Source organism: Ascaphus truei, chromosome 5, assembly GCF_040206685.1.
Source record: "Ascaphus truei isolate aAscTru1 chromosome 5, aAscTru1.hap1, whole genome shotgun sequence".
Classification (NCBI taxonomy): Eukaryota; Metazoa; Chordata; class Amphibia; order Anura; family Ascaphidae; genus Ascaphus; species Ascaphus truei.
In genome coordinates, this window is record NC_134487.1 from 176,487,087 (window position 1) to 176,503,001 (window position 15,915).

Here is a 15,915-nt window from a genome sequence, read left to right on the forward strand (position 1 = left end):
GGTGAGCTCTGCAACACAAAAAGGCCTGGACGTCCACGGAAGACAACAGTGGTGGATGATCGTAGGATCCTTTCCATGGTAAAGAAAAACCCCTTCACAACATCCAACTGTAAGGATCCGCGCTGCGGGCATACCCGCTGCCAGCGCCCCCTTACCTCTCTTACATGCCGCACAGGCTCCCCGGCGGCGTACCTCGCTCCTTGCGGCTCCCTCTCCCGCTGCCCCCACACTTCCGGGTCGCGCGCGTCACCCCTACGGGCGCGCGCAGACCCAGGCTGCAATTTTCTGGCACCGGGCGCCTGACTCCGCCCCCGATGACGCGGCGCACACTCCACGCGCTTCCCTGTCTCTTCCCCGTCAGGCTCGCTCCCCAGGCCCTTCTCTCCCATCAGGCTCTTCTCAAGGCCGCTCCTCCACTCCTCCCCTTGCTGTAACAGGCCCCAGCTACCCAGACACCTTTCCCCTATCAGTTCCTCCCCGGGCCGCTCCTCCCCTTGCTCCCATAGGCCCCAGCTTCCCAAACACTACCCTCCTATCAGGTCCTTCCTCTGACCACTCCTCCATTCCTCCCCTTCCTCTGATAGGTAACAACCCCCTATTTAGTCTCCCTTCACCATTACCTCCTTGCTCTGCATAGCTTCTGTACCTTGGTGCTGTCTGCTGTTGCCTGGCCCCTTTTGTCTTTCAGTCCCTGTTCCTGTCCCTGGATATTCTGCTGACCTCCCTGGACATTGACCTTTGGCTTTGGACTTCGTTTATGCTGCTCTCTGGTACCCTTGGACTTGGCGTTGGACCCTTTACCTTGCAGACTTCTATATCCCTTGGACACGGCTTACGGACAATCTAATTCGCTGCTCTCTCCACTCCACGACCCAGGCTTACGGACATTGAACTACGCTGCTCTCTCCATTCCACGACCATTGGCTTACGGACTATAGCTACCACCGCTGGAGTTGGCAAGTACGGTACTCTTTCTATTGTTGTTACCCGGAGCATCTACGCTACGTCCACACTCCGGCCGTGCCCCCGTTTACTGCTAGGTGTGTGGCATTATCCCATTCCACCTCAGTCCCGGGGTCTCGTCTGGCTTGTGGGCAGGCCAAGCGTTACATTATGCAGAGCCCAACAGACCCAGACCCCCCTGAGGTGGAAGATACCCTAACCACCATCTCCAAACACTTTACCTTTTTGGACAACCAGGTTACTGCACTTAACCAACAGGTTGCTACCCTAAACTCTCGGATTCCCCAGCTTAATGTCTCCAGTTCCATTATCCCTCCCACTGTCTCCCGCGAAGGAACGGGTTCTTTGGAGTTACGTATACCTACGCCCTATAAATATGCGGGGGATCCACTTGGATGCCGTGGTTTTTTAAATCAGTGTGAGATACAATTCGAACTGTCACCCTCTCGCTTCCCCACGGATCGTACCAAAGTAGCTTATGTTTTCTCCCTTCTTACTGGGGACGCCCTGGCCTGGGCTTCACCTATCTGGGAGCTGAAGCCTGAACTCATCTACAACTTCCCTAGCTTTAAAAGAGAATTCCGTTTAGTCTTTGACACCCCGGGACGTAGTGATATGGCTGCTTCCTCCTTGTTCCACATTACGCAGGGTCGGAGACCAGTGGCACGTTACGCTCTGGAGATCCGGACTATCGCGGCTGAGACTGATTGGAACGATGGGGCACTCTCCGCGGCGTTCTGGCAGGGACTTTCAGAATCCTTAAAGGACAAGCTGGGGGCTCGTGAAAGGCCATCCTCACTGGAGGCCCTAATCGCTTTGTGCATCAGAGTGGATCAAAGACTTCTGGAGAGGCGGGCTGAACGTCAACGTCTTCGTCCCTCTGTTTCTTTATCTTCTAATTCCAGGTATCCTACTCCTGTTCTACCAGCATTGGAAGCTCTGGAACCCATGCAATTGGGCAGTCATCTACTTCCTTCCATGGAAAGAGTATGTTGGAGAAACGAAGCCCTGTGCTTCTTTTATGGATCTCCTGGGCACATTGTGCTGCGTTGTCCCTTGAGGCCGGGAAACGCCAACGCCCAGTGAGGTACCAGGGAATCCCTCTGGGTACCATCTCTTCTTCTCCCTCTCCCGCACAGGTCCTTCACAAACGCCTCCTACTGCCTGTTATTCTCAAGTATGCCAGCACCCAAACTCCCACTCTGGCCTTCCTCGACTCTGGTTCCGGAGGGAATTTCATTAACCAGGCTTTTGCTGTACAGCACAATATTCCACTCCGGAAGAAGGCGTTTCCAGTCGGATTGGAGGCCATCAATGGACGACCCCTGCAGCCAGCCTTTATTTCTTTGGAGACACTTCCTATTGAGCTTTCTTTGAAGGATGGACATTTAGAGCTCATTTCTTTTGATGTCATCCATTCCCCTTCGGTTCAAATCATTCTGGGTTTACCATGGCTGCAACTACACAATCCCATCATTGATTGGACTGCCGAGTTTCCCGTACAATTGACATCCTGCCAGGCGGAATCCTCATCTCCGCCCGCTGCGGTACTGGCCGTGTTGGAGACCCGATCCCCGCAGGGCTCCACCTCACCAGATGTTTATTCTGACTTCCTGGATGTCTTCAGTAAGGCCAAATCTGAAGAGCTTCCCCCTCATCGCTCCTTCGACTGCCCGATTGATTTAATTCCGGGTGCCCCTTTTCCTAAAGCCAGGTCTTATCCATTGTCCCTGCCTGAGACTGAGGCCATGTCCAAGTATATCACAGAAAACCTTAAAAAAGGCTTCATCCGGAAGTCCACCTCTCCCACCGGAGCAGGATTCTTCTTTGTAAAAAAGAAAGATGGGACGCTTCGCCCGTGCATCGATTTCCGTGGTCTAAACAAGATCACCATCAAAAATCGCTACCCTTTGCCTCTTATCCCGGAGCTCTTCGATAGGCTACAAGGAGCAATGATTTTCTCCAAACTCGATCTACGGGGGGCGTATAACCTGATTTGAATCCGCAGTGGAGACGAGTGGAAGACCGCGTTTAACACGAGTAGCGGTCACTATGAGTACCTGGTGATGCCATTTGGGTTGTGCAATGCCCCTGCAGTCTTCCAAGACTTTATGAACGACGTTTTTCGTGATCTCTTGAATTCTTTTGTAATTATCTACTTGGATGATATCCTTATCTTTTCCAAAACCCTCGAGGAACACATTCTCCATACCAAGATGGTGCTCTCTCGTTTACGGGCCAACAAGCTCTACGCCAAGATGGAGAAGTCAATCCTCAACTACTTTCTTGGGATATATCGTTTCGGATCAAGGGTTCTCCATGGATCCAGAGAAACTCAATTCTGTACTCGAATGGCCACAACCTAACTTGTTAAAGGCGATCCAGCGTTCCCTCGGCTGCGCAAATTATTATAGGAATTTTATTGCTGGGTTTTCTACGTTGGTGGCACCCATTACGGCCCTTACCAAGAAAGGGGCCGATCCTTCTTCTTGGCCAATGGAGGCCAGCCGGGCCTTTGATTCCCTTAAAAAGGCCTTTGTCTCGGCTCCATTCTACGACATCCCGTCCCCACCCTCCCTTTTACCTTGGAAGTTGACGCCTCCGACGTGGGAGCCGGTGCGGGTCTCTCTCAAAGAACCACCCCCGAAAATAAACTACACCCCTGTGGGTTTTTTTTCTAAAAACAATTCTTCAGCAGAAAGAAATTACGACGTGGGGAACAGGGAGTTGTTGGCCATCAAAATGGCACTACAAGAGTGGAGACACCTTCTGGAAGGAACCAAGGAACCCATTTTGATCCTGACAGACCACAAAAATCTTTCTTACATTGAAGGTGCTCGCCGTCTTGGGCCTCGTCAAGCTCGTTGGGCATTGTTCTTCTCAAGGTTCAACTTTACCATCTCTTATATTCCTGGGACAAAGAATATCAAAGCAGATGCGTTGTCCTGTCAGTTTATCACTGAGGAGAAGTCATAGGAGGTTCCGGAGAGTATTCTGTCCCCCCAATTGTTTATCTCTGCCGCCTCTTTTGACATACTGGATAAGATTTTGGAGTCTCAAACACAGGTCCCCGAAGGGCTAGAAGTACCTGATGGTCGCCTTTGCGCAGCTCCACGTTTTCATCCCAAGATTCTTGAATGGGGTAATTCCTCCAGATCTGCCTGTCATCCCGGGTTCAAAAGGACTATGGATCTCATTCAGCGAACTTTCTGGTGGCCCAATATGATAAAGGACATTAGAGCTTTCACCACATCTTGCCCAGTCTGCGCACAAAACAAATCGGTCCGTCAAAAGCCTTCTGGTCTTCTGCAACCACTCCCGGTCCCGGACCGTCCTTGGAGTCACATTGCTATGGACTTCATCGTGGATCTTCCCCCGTCTAATGGTATGACTACTATTCTTGTAATTGTGGACAGATTCTCCAAGCAAGCTCAATTTGTTCCCCTCAAGGGTCTACCCAATTCCAGTATTTTGTCGGATATCTTTGTAAAGGAGATTTTCCGTATTCATGGCGTCCCGTGGTCCATTGTCTCGGATCGGGGTACTCAATTTATTTCTAAATTCTGGCGTGCATTTTCCCAGAGGTTGGGCATTACCCTTCTGTTTTCCTCAGGCTACCACCCCCAAACGAATGGGCAAACTGAACGCATGAACCAGTCCCTTGAACAGTATTTGCGTTATTTTTCTTCTGATTCTCAGGATAATTGGGCCGAGTTGCTCCCTTGGGCAGAATTTGCGATTAACTCTCTAAAAAAACGAGTCCACGCAAGAATCACCGTTTTTTGTAAACTACGGATTTCATCCTACCCGTCTTCCCATGTATTCTCCTAGGTCCGGAGTTCCTGCAGCTGATGATAGGGTATCCACTCTACAGGGGTCTTGGAGGAGGATTCAAACAGTTTTACAAGAATCTGTGCTAAGACAAAAGAGATAAGCAGATAGGCTTCGTCGGGAGGCCCATAAGTTCGTACCTGGAGATAAGGTCTGGCTTTCTTCTAAAAATATCAACCTGAAGGCCCCAACCCCTAAATTGTCTCCCTGGGTCCTTTCTTTATTCTGTGAAAAATTAATCCTGTTGCCTATCAGCGTCGCCTGCCGCACTCTATGAAGATTTCTCCCGTGTTCCATGTCTCACTGTTGAAACCCTTTATCCAAGGCAAACGATTCAATCATCCGTCACTTCGGCCTCCTCCCCCCATTGTACCAGGACAACAGGAGTTCGAGATCCAGTCCATCATTGACTCTTGCATCTCCGGGGGCAAACTCCAATTTCTGGTCCACTGGAAAGGATACGGACCTCTGGACCGTTCTTGGGTCTCGCATACGGATCTTCACGCTCCATCTCTGCTCAAACGATTCCACCAAAAATTTCCCCTCAAACTTTGGATGGTTCGTCCGGAGTCCGACCCTCGAGGGGGGGGGTACTGTAAGGATCCGCGCTGCGGGCATACCCGCTGCCAGCGCCTCCTTACCTCCCTTACATGCCGCCCAGGCTCCCCGGCGGCGTACCTCGCTCCTTGCGGCTCCCTCTCCCACTGTCCCCACACTTCCGGGTCGCGCGCGTCACCCCTACGGGCGCGCGTGGACCCAGGCTGACATTTTCTGGCGCCGGGCACCTGACTCCACCCCCGATGACGCGGCGCACACTCCACGCGCTTCCCTGTCGCTTCCCTGTCAGGTCCGTCCCCCAGGCCCTTCTCTCCCATCAGGCTCTTCTCTGGGCCGCTCCTCCCCTTGCTGTAACAGGCCCCAGCTACCCAGACACCTTTCCCCCCATCAGTTCCTCCCCCCGGGCCGCTCCTCCCCCCGGGCCGCTCCTCCCCTTGCTCCAATAGGCCCCAGCTTCCCAAACACTTCCCTCCTATCAGGTCCTCCCCCGGGCCGCTCCTCCATTCCTCCCCTTGCTCCCATAGGCCCCAGCTTTCCAAACACTTCCCTCCTATCAGGTCCTTCCTCTGACCACTCCTCCGTTCCTCCCCTTCCTCTGATAGGTCCCAACCCCTTATTTAGTCTCCCTTCACCATTACCTCCTTGCTCTGCATAGCTTCTGTACCTTGGTGCTGTCTGCTGTTGCCTGGCCCCTTTTGTCTTTCAGTCCCTGTTCCTGTCCCTGGATATTCTGCTGACCTCCCTGGATATTGACCTTTGGCTTTGGACTTCGTTTATGCTGCTCTCTGGTACACTTGGACTTGGCGTTGGACCCTTTACCTTGCAGACTTCTATATCCCTTGGACACGGCTTACGGACAATCTACTTCGCTGCTCTCTCCACTCCACGACCCAGGCTTACAGACATTCAACTACGCTGCTCTCTCCATTCCACGACCATTGGCTTACGGACTATACCTACCACCGCTGGAGTTGGCAAGTACGGTACTCTTTCTGTTGTTGTTACCCGGACCATCTACGCTACTTCCACACTCCGGCCGTGCCCCCGTTTACTATTTGGTGTGTGGTATTATCCCTTTCCACCTCAGTCCCGGGGTCTCGTCTGGCTTGTGGGCAGACCGAGCGTTACACCAACCAAGTGAAGAACACTCTCCAGGAGGTAGGCATATCATTATCCAAGTCAACCACAAAAAGAAGACTTCACGAGAGCAAATACAGAGGGTTCACCGCAAGGTGCAAACCATTCATAAGCCTCAAGAATAGAAAAGCTAGATTAGACTTTGCCAAACAATATCTAAAATAGCCAGCCCAGTTTTGGAACAGCATTCTTTGGACAGATGAAACTAAGATCAACCTGTACCAGAATGATGGGAAGAAAAAAGTATGGAGAAGGCTTGGAACGGCTCATGATCCAAAGCATACCACATCATCTGTAAAACACAGTGGAGGCAGTGTGATGGCATGGGCATTCATTACTTACAATGGCACTGGGTCACTAGTGTTTATTGATGATGTGACAGAAGATAGAAGCAGCCGGATGAATTCTGTAGTTTATAGGAATATATTGTCTGCTCGGATTCAGCCAAATTCAGCTTCACTTTACAGGTGGACAATGACCCAAAACATACTGCGAAAGCAACCCAGGAGTTGTTTAAGGCAAAGAAGTGGAATATTCTGCAATAGCCAAGTCAATCACCTGATCTCAACCCGATCAAGCATGCATTTCACTTGCTGAAGACAAAACTTAAGGCAGAAAGACCCACGAACAAACAACAACTGAAGACAGCTGCAGTAAAGTCCTGGCAAAGCATCACAAAGGAGGAAACCCAGCGTTTGGTGATGTCCATGCGTTCCAGACTTCAAGCAATCATTGCCTGCAAAGGATTCTCGCCAAAGTATTAAAAATTAACATTTTATTTATGATTGTGTTAATTTGTCATTTGGGCCCATGAAATAAGGGGACTGTGTATGAAAATGGTTGCAATTCCTAAACGTTTCATACGATATTTTTGTTCAACCCCTTGAATTAAAGCTGAATGTCTGCACTTCTATTGAATTTCGGTTGTTTCATTTCAAATCCATTGTGGTGGCGTACAGAGCCAAAATTATGAAAATTGTGTCAGTGTCCAATTATTTCCGGACTTAACTGTAAATAAAAACTGTGATCGTCTGTTAGAGCTGTGCAGGGAGATACAGAGAGCGGAATCACTTCTCTCTTCTCGCTCGGCGCAGCTCTTCCAGATTGGCGTTCAGTTCGCTTGTAAAGCAACTATGAAATCGAACAGTACTTCACTTTTAACAAATGGTATAGAAAATGCGATTTGCAATAGAAAACACTGTTTTTCACAAATGTCATACTGTGAGCTATGAACATGACAATACTTTTGATTCTGCTATTACATTATCGAAGCAACTAGAATAAGCCCCATAGGAGCCTATTGAAGTAGCTCTGAAGTTTGAGAAATCGCTTCTAAAGTGCCTTTTAGAAGCCGAATGGCATACTTTGCTACTCTGTAAGCCCTTATCGCAAGTCTAAACCGCGTCTAAACTCCTTTGTTTAGAAGTGGTTTCACTCTTGCTCTGACAATCCGATTGGTTTGTCAAAAAAGCCTCAAACTTAATTTTTTGCCCACAACTGCTATTCTAGTAGCTCCGTTAAGCAAACCGTTACTAAAGTTACATACTGAGCCTGAAATATAAGTTTGGCTGAGAGAGCAAAACCCATAAATCAGATTGGGGATGAAGTTGGCACCACCTCAGGTCATTTCACTTCTAAAGCAAGTACAAACCTGGTGGATTGGCTGTTTGTCACTTTTTTTAAGAAGCGGATTAGAAGTCATTTGCATAGAGAATACCATTGTTTCTCACATTTCATTCCGCTTCTTGTGAACATGCCAAACCATGCATTGTGATGAGTGAGCAATAAGATTTTCAAACAGGATGCGCAGTGTAAAAAAAAAGGTTGGGAGCCACTGGCTACTGTGTCACAATAACAAACTATTACAATTTCTATTACCACATTTTTATGTTAAAATATCTGTACCTTATTTTATACCTACTAATTGGACCCCTTAATATTAATTATTGCAATGTATTTCTGCAAACATCATTGGGATTTTAATAGTCTTCTGTGTGTAGAGTGTATTGAATAAGAGCCTTGGAAGTCACAGTAGTGTGAAGTACCATTCTGTAGGGCCCCACCCTGGAAACTACAAGGTGGTAACCTCTGCCTGGAAATTACAGCGTGTGACCTGCAACGGTCTTTCTATAGCTGGGTAAGGGTTGCCTCATTGCGAACATGCCATAGGCAAGTTTTTGTTTAGTATATAACTTGTAGGTGTCACCTTTACAGCCTCGAAGGGGTTAACATGAGTGTAAGTCACTAACCTATAAATCTGGTAACCCTTGGTCCACTGTTGAGGCTTCCTCCTCCTCCTTTTTTAGAGCAACCGGGAGGGGCCCAGCCATCGATACAGTGGCAGCTACCGCGGTTATTGCAAAACTGAAAGAATGAATGCATGTATAATATGCTATACAGGCAAAAACAATGACAATGGGCTCTGCACATTAAGTAGCCTAGGATTTTAAGCAATACTTCTGAATACTTACACCCCGAGAGTTGCATTGCACAGTTGAATTACATGCAGGATCCGTTCCATTCTCCTTCGAACTTACACACTTTCTATTTGAACATATCTAAAAAAATTAAATGTTGCCATGATTACCTTAAAAACACTTAACAATTGTACCATATAAAGTAAATCATACACACATATCCCCAGCATATCTATACGCATCTATCTTTCCCTATGTAGATCTATATACATCTGTCTCTGTGTATATATGTGTACAGTATATATATATATATATATATATATATATATATATATATATATATATATATGTACAGTATGTGTATATATATATATATATATATATATATGTACAGTATGTGTGTATATATATATATATATATATATATATATATATATATATATATACACATAACAATGCTTTGCTTATAAGGTTCCATGTAAAAATGGATTTCAGGCAAAAGGTTACACATTGTATGCTCATTTGCATGCCATTTCCCAGTATCCCTTGCTGCAGTGGAAGCACTGTATGCTAGGTGATAATGGTGAAAGGCAGGGTTGCAGACCTGTCTAAGACATGTGATTGTGCTCACAAGTGATATTCTTTATTGGCTATATGCTAACGGTGGAGGTTTTTTGTCGCCTTTTTCACCCACCATAACTTAAAATGTGTGTATATAATGACTGAATTTGATGATATTGTTCTGCTGTTATGAACTACAATACAGGATGATGTGTTTCACATCCCTCCAACAGCTACAGCCTTGATGTTTTGTGGTACCTTATCAACTCCACAAGAGGCTCCATTTTCCACGTAGAAGGGATCCATTACTTCCTCTGTCTGCTCGTAGTCTACTGATATGCACTTGTCACCAAATTTACTGTATATGATGTACCCCTTCATTGAAGATACTGGGTATTTATCATTGTACAGGCACACCAATTTCCCACATAACATATCCCTGCACATAAAGAAGTGTTGGCAGATTTTACAACAAATTCATAAATACCGGGATGACTTCTTAGAACTATATATTTAGAGACAGACTGAGGACACAGCATAGCAGGGGGTTAGCAGCATTGCTTACTTTGAATTGTTCCATCTTTAATGTGCCAATAGTTTTAAGTGACATACAATATGGAGTTTAACAGGAGTGGAACTATAGAGAACTGTACAGATGCTAACGTCTACCCCATAAACAAGACCAGTAATACCATTGTCTAGTCTTCATTATCTGCACTTAATTTCCACATGCTTCTCTACAACCTCAATTTTATACAGAACGTTATGCCTATTCTCTCACAGGTAACCCTGTTACGCTTTCTTTCTACAGCATCACCTCTCCTTATTGAGCTCTCATGTTCCTTCATGTTCATCTGCCCTATAGCCCACACTTCATATACATTGCACCGTCACTCCACTTTTCTCCTTTCAACATTCATTACTTCCACCGCCCTTTTTCTCCCCAAAGGCAAGATATACTCCTACAATTCCCATTCTCACATCCTCTCTCTCCCTACTTCTGCTACTTGCTGCTAGAGATATGTCTCCTAACAGTGGCCCCTTCCATATTCTTACTTGTTCTTGTGCTCGCTCACCTCTTATCCCTGCTGATCAAACAGAATCTATTCCCCGTCTCTCACTATCCTCCCATTTTTGTCAGGTGCCCCCTGGAATGCTACATTCTCTAATAATGTCCTAACTGTGCATGACCTCTCCCTCTCTAAATTGCCTTGCTCTGTCTAAGGCTGCGTCCACGCTAGCACTGAGCACGCTCATGCTGGAGAGCGGTGACGTCACCAAGTCTCCAAGCATCGGCTGTCCTGCAATGATTTGAGAGCAGGAGCGTGGGGGGCATGACTATTAAGGAAGGGGGCGTGTCATTGTCTGGATCGGGGCTGTGTGTGTGTCTGTCTGTGTCCCTCCATTCTCTCCTTCCCCCCTTCCCTCCTCTCTCTCCCTTCCCTCTCTCCCCCATCCCATCTTTCTCTCCCCCTTCCCTCTCTCCCTCTCCCCCTTCCCACCGCTCTCTCTCCCACTTCCCACCTCTCTCCCTCCCCCGTTCCCACCTCCAAATTCTCTAACTGCTACACCACAGAGGGTGTTCTGACTTTTTGAAAAACCTTAACACTGCAGTAAATCACCCAATTAGAACACCATACAAACAACCATGGGGTTATTTATAGAGGATAATTATCTATCCACATTGTGGTGTAGTGCTTAGAGCAGGGGACTGGTATATGAAAAGATCGAGGGTTCAATTTCTGCATGGCTTGTTATAATATATACAGTGGTGTGAAAAAGAAAGTACACCCTCTTTGAATTCTATGGTTTTACATATCAGGACATAATAACAATCATCTGTTCCTTAGCAGGTCTTAAAATTAGGTAAATACAACCTCAGATGAACAAGAACACATGACATATTACACTGTGTCATGAATGACAACCCAATTGTGACAAGGTGATGGTGTAAAAACAGGCGCTGAAACAATACTAGTGATCACCAATATTTAAGTGAATAAATGATTTTTAAACTTATAATAAAGTGCGTGAATATAAGTGACTAATAATAATGCAATAAATCAGGTGTATATAAGAAGTTGTAACCCCTGCTCAAACCCTCTGGAAGGGACTGTCTTCACTGGTCCCAGATGATCGATGTATGTTCTCACAACCCAGGAGGAGCATGAAGGTAAAAACAACAGAGAAAACACAAACTAAGTGCAGACTGTATAATTCAGTGTGACAATGTGTGAAAAAACTTGGAAAAATAGAAAGAAATCTCCATGGTGCAGATCAATGGTAAAAAAGGATAACTTTATAATGTAGCTAAAAAATGCGCACTTACAATGTAAAAATTAAACATAAGCATTTGGCACTGTAACAAGTGACTCAGGAGTAATAGGGTTATGGCCACCGCTCACCGCACCGACGTTGCTTCTCTGCTGTTCGCCGTGATGCTGTCAGGATCACCTCCAGTGCTTTCCCCGATGCAATACGTCACTTCCGGTTAGCGCACTGAGCTCCGTCGCGTCACTTACGGTTCTTCTCCTGACGAAGCCTGTTGTCCTATTGGGCGAAACGCGTAGAGTGGACCCGCCCAGGAAGTGCAAGGATTGGTCCTGCTAGCCGTCCATCACGGGGGCAGAGGGGGCAGGACACAGACAGAGAGACATACGGTGTGTACACACAGAGAGATACAGATACACTGACAGACACACACACACTGACAGACACGCACACACTGACATACACATTGACTGACACATACACACATTGACTGACACATACACACACTTACTCTGACGCACACACACTGACGCACGCACACACTCTGACGCACGCACACACACTGACGCACGCACACACACTCTGACGCACGCACGCGCACACACTCTGACGCACGCACACATTGACGCACGCACGCGCACACTGACACACACACTCTGACACACACTGACGCACGCACGCGCACACTCTGACACACACACACTCTGACACACACTGACGCACGCACCCACACCCCAGTGATGTACCGAACACCGCCCCTGAATGATGTGCCTATTCCTCCCACCCCCCTGTGAGCTCCCCCACCCGCTCAACATTCATGATGCTGGTACTGGTGCCAATAAACACATACACACACACTGACGCATGCACACTTTGACGCACGCGCACGCACACTGACTGTCACACATACGCACGCACACTGACTGACACACATACGCACGCACACTGACTGACACACACTAACTGACTGACACACACACACACACTGACACACATGCACACACTGACTGACACACATACACACACTGACTGACACACATACACACACTGACCGACATACATACATACACTGACCGGCACAGATACATACACTGACTGGCACAGATACATACACTGACTGGCACAGATACATACACTGACTGACACACACACAAACAAACACACATACATACTCTTTGACTGACTCACATACATACTCACTGACTGACACATACACTGACTGACACGTGTGCCGAGCATGCGCATTATAAGTCAATTTCTGTGACAAAAGTCAAAGAAGTTCCACTTACTATGCGCGTGCACAGCACACACAGCTTTTTTTACAGTGCCAAATGCTTATGTTTAATTTTTACATTGTAAGTGCGCATTTTTTAGCCACATTATAAAGTTATCCTTTTTTACCATTGATCTGCACCATGGAGATTTCTTTCTATTTTTCCATGTTCCCATCCACTTGATTCATGAATGTGAGAGGCATCCTGTCTACATCTAGAAGACTTTACAGATTCCACAGATCCTGTATTTGCCCATAACTTACTGCTATCCTGTGAGTAGGCTGCACACGAGAGCCAAGTTTTTTCACACATTGTCACACTGAATTATACAGTCTGCACTTAGTTTGTATTTTCTCTGTTGTTTTTTCCTTCATGCTCCCCCTGGGTTGTGAGAACATGCATGACAACCCGGCAGTACTGCACACAATCAAAAGTTTATTGTGGCTCAATTCACATGCAGGAAATGTGCTGCACTATGTTGGTTGGCTACAGGCTGCTTTGGGATTGGTTATTGGACTGTTGGGCTGTCATTGGTCAGAGAAGGGTCATGTGACCCTGCTTTACGCTCGAAACTCAAATTTAACTGTCTCCCCAAGCACTAAGCTTGGGAGAGCGTACGTTCCCGCGTGAGCGGGGACATGTCAAGCGTTGCACGCTCAGCGCCAGCGTGGATGCAGCCTAAAACATTGCCCTCTAAGGCTGGGGCCATGGTGCCTTCGCCCTTGCTGAGGCTGTGGGAAAGTGGGTGCTTTCCCTGGCCCATGGTGGACGAGCCATGTGGGGCGTTCCTGGGGGCGTTCATAGGGGTGTCACGGAGCTGGTTCGCCCTCATTTGGCGAACCGCTCACGTGACCTGTCTGTTGTGCTGAGAAATCAGTTTAACTGATTTCTCACGCAACGCGCTCCCCCTCCTACTTCCGCGTGGACGCGCCCGCACGCCGCATGGACGCAAACACTGCCATAAGGCAGTTTGTTCGCTCTGCATTACCATAGCCCCAGCCTTATTCTAACTGCTACAGAGAATACTCTCTCCTATGGTGGCTTTTCATTTCTCATTCTCCTCACCCGCACAGTCTTCCTCACTGCACTCAAATCTACTCCTACGGTTTCTGTTCGTCTCCCCATAGGCCAATAAAATTGTAAGCTCTTCAGGGCAGGGACTCCTTTCTCCAAATGTTACATTTTTTATGTCTTGATGCACATATCCCACCTGTGGTATTATATTCTCTGTATTGTATTGTTGTAAACATTATAATGCTCTACGTACTGTACCTGGTTGGCAATAGTCAAATATACATACATACAAAAACTAACGTTTTTTGTTTTACTAAAGTCTCGAGGGACCAAAACGGGATTAAAACCAGTGCAAAATAACTGCACCACATTTACCAAAGAAAAACTCCAAGTTCTTTCAATTCAATTATTTTTCCTTGTTAAATCAGGTTCTTTTTTTTTTTGCACTGGTTCTCCCATAGCTTTGCAGCCAGAAGGCTTCAGTAAATGGACAGCCACGTCCATCTTTCCTTTTTCTCATACTGCAACTGTGTCCTTTGATATTGTTTCTTAACTGTAGGAAAGCAGTTTCTTTGTACAGTACAAGGGCAGAGGAGAAACTAGATATGTTTAAGCCCGGGGCAAGTTCCACCAACTAAGCTCCCCTACCCCAATTTTTGGGGAAATGCACTCAAGTGACAAATACTATTATTACAATTCACTACTAGACTATATAAGCTTTAAGTAGGAAAAAAAGAAAAGTTATATTTTACTAGTAGCATTTCCATCTAAAATAGATTCTGTTTGTCTCACATTATTTGTTAGTATCAAATGTAAAAAAAAAATCAAATGGAATAAATAAAAAATTTAAGAAGTGATGGTTTCTGTTTGAAAAGGTTTGTGATATATTTGTGCCACAATAACAGGAAGGGTTGGGGTTGTTTTCTTTAAATGGGTAAAAAAAAAAGGGTGATGCTTTGTGGAAATCAAGTATAATACCACCATTTTGTGATAGCATTTTAACCAAGGAGTTGGACAATACATGCAAATCAAATATTTCAAGGGAATTACATCATCGGCCACTGTAATTACAGCGAAGTGTTTCATAGCTTATGATACTTAGTGGATGATTTCATATACTCTGAAGTGCGATCGGCCGCTTTTGAATTTATAGAGTCAAAGTCTTAGGAGTAAATTGTACATACTCCGAACGCGTTTTGGGATGAAAGTCCCCAATGACTTCAATGGGGACTTTTGATCGAAAACAGCCCAATCTGTAGCTTTGGAGCATATAGAATTTACCCCATGGTCTGCTGAGGCACAGTCGGTTGCAGTGTTGCTGCAACAACCAATTTCTACTTTAAAGATAAAATAAGTTTTATGAAGCTTTTGTAACATACCCCTGTGCACAGGCAATATAACTCCCATCTTTGAAACCGCAATTCCCAAACCTGTCGGCCTGAGTATTAATCTCTACATAACTATCAAGTGGACAAGATCTTGATTCTGAAAAGACAAAATATTAGTTTCCAAGCCTATTAGGTTTCTGCTGCCATGGCAATCTCCCCTCAGGCACCTTCCAGCACTGGCAGACATAGCCCATTCAACTCAATCCAATGATATTCCATAAACATTTCCAGGTCTATATGACACCTTGGCTGATATTTACCAATAATTATTTATTTATAAAAATGTTTTACCAGGTAGTAATACATTGAGTTGCCTCAATGTCTCAGAAGTCTTCTATGATACAATACCTTTAGCTGGAACACTCCTCACTGCCGGAAGGTGCTTTCTGGCAGAAGCAGGGCCGCCAACAGCTTTTCCTGGGCCCAAGAGTAGAATCTCCACCGGTTGTTAAAGGAGTGGGTGTCCACTATCCCCTTGGCTCCTACCCTCTCGCTCACTCA

The 15,915-nt window shown here is 46.3% G+C and overlaps 1 protein-coding gene across 4 annotated transcripts in view; it reads right to left on the reverse strand.

Moving 5' to 3' along the window:
* The window catches only part of LOC142495606 (disintegrin and metalloproteinase domain-containing protein 9-like), a 124,846-nt gene that overhangs the window by 19,874 nt on the left and 89,057 nt on the right, over positions 1 to 15,915 (reverse strand). For all 4 annotated transcript variants that reach the window (XR_012801776.1, XR_012801775.1, XM_075601297.1 and 1 more), the window contains exons 15-18: positions 15,406 to 15,511; positions 9,726 to 9,906; positions 8,961 to 9,047; positions 8,739 to 8,853 (exon numbers count right to left, since the gene is read on the reverse strand). Coding sequence is in view for 2 of the 4 variants with exons in the window: in XM_075601297.1 (XP_075457412.1) it covers positions 8,739 to 8,853; positions 8,961 to 9,047; positions 9,726 to 9,906; positions 15,406 to 15,511 (489 nt within the window). In the remaining 2 variants the exon portion in view is untranslated. The remainder of the gene's footprint in view (positions 1 to 8,738; positions 8,854 to 8,960; positions 9,048 to 9,725; positions 9,907 to 15,405; positions 15,512 to 15,915) is intronic.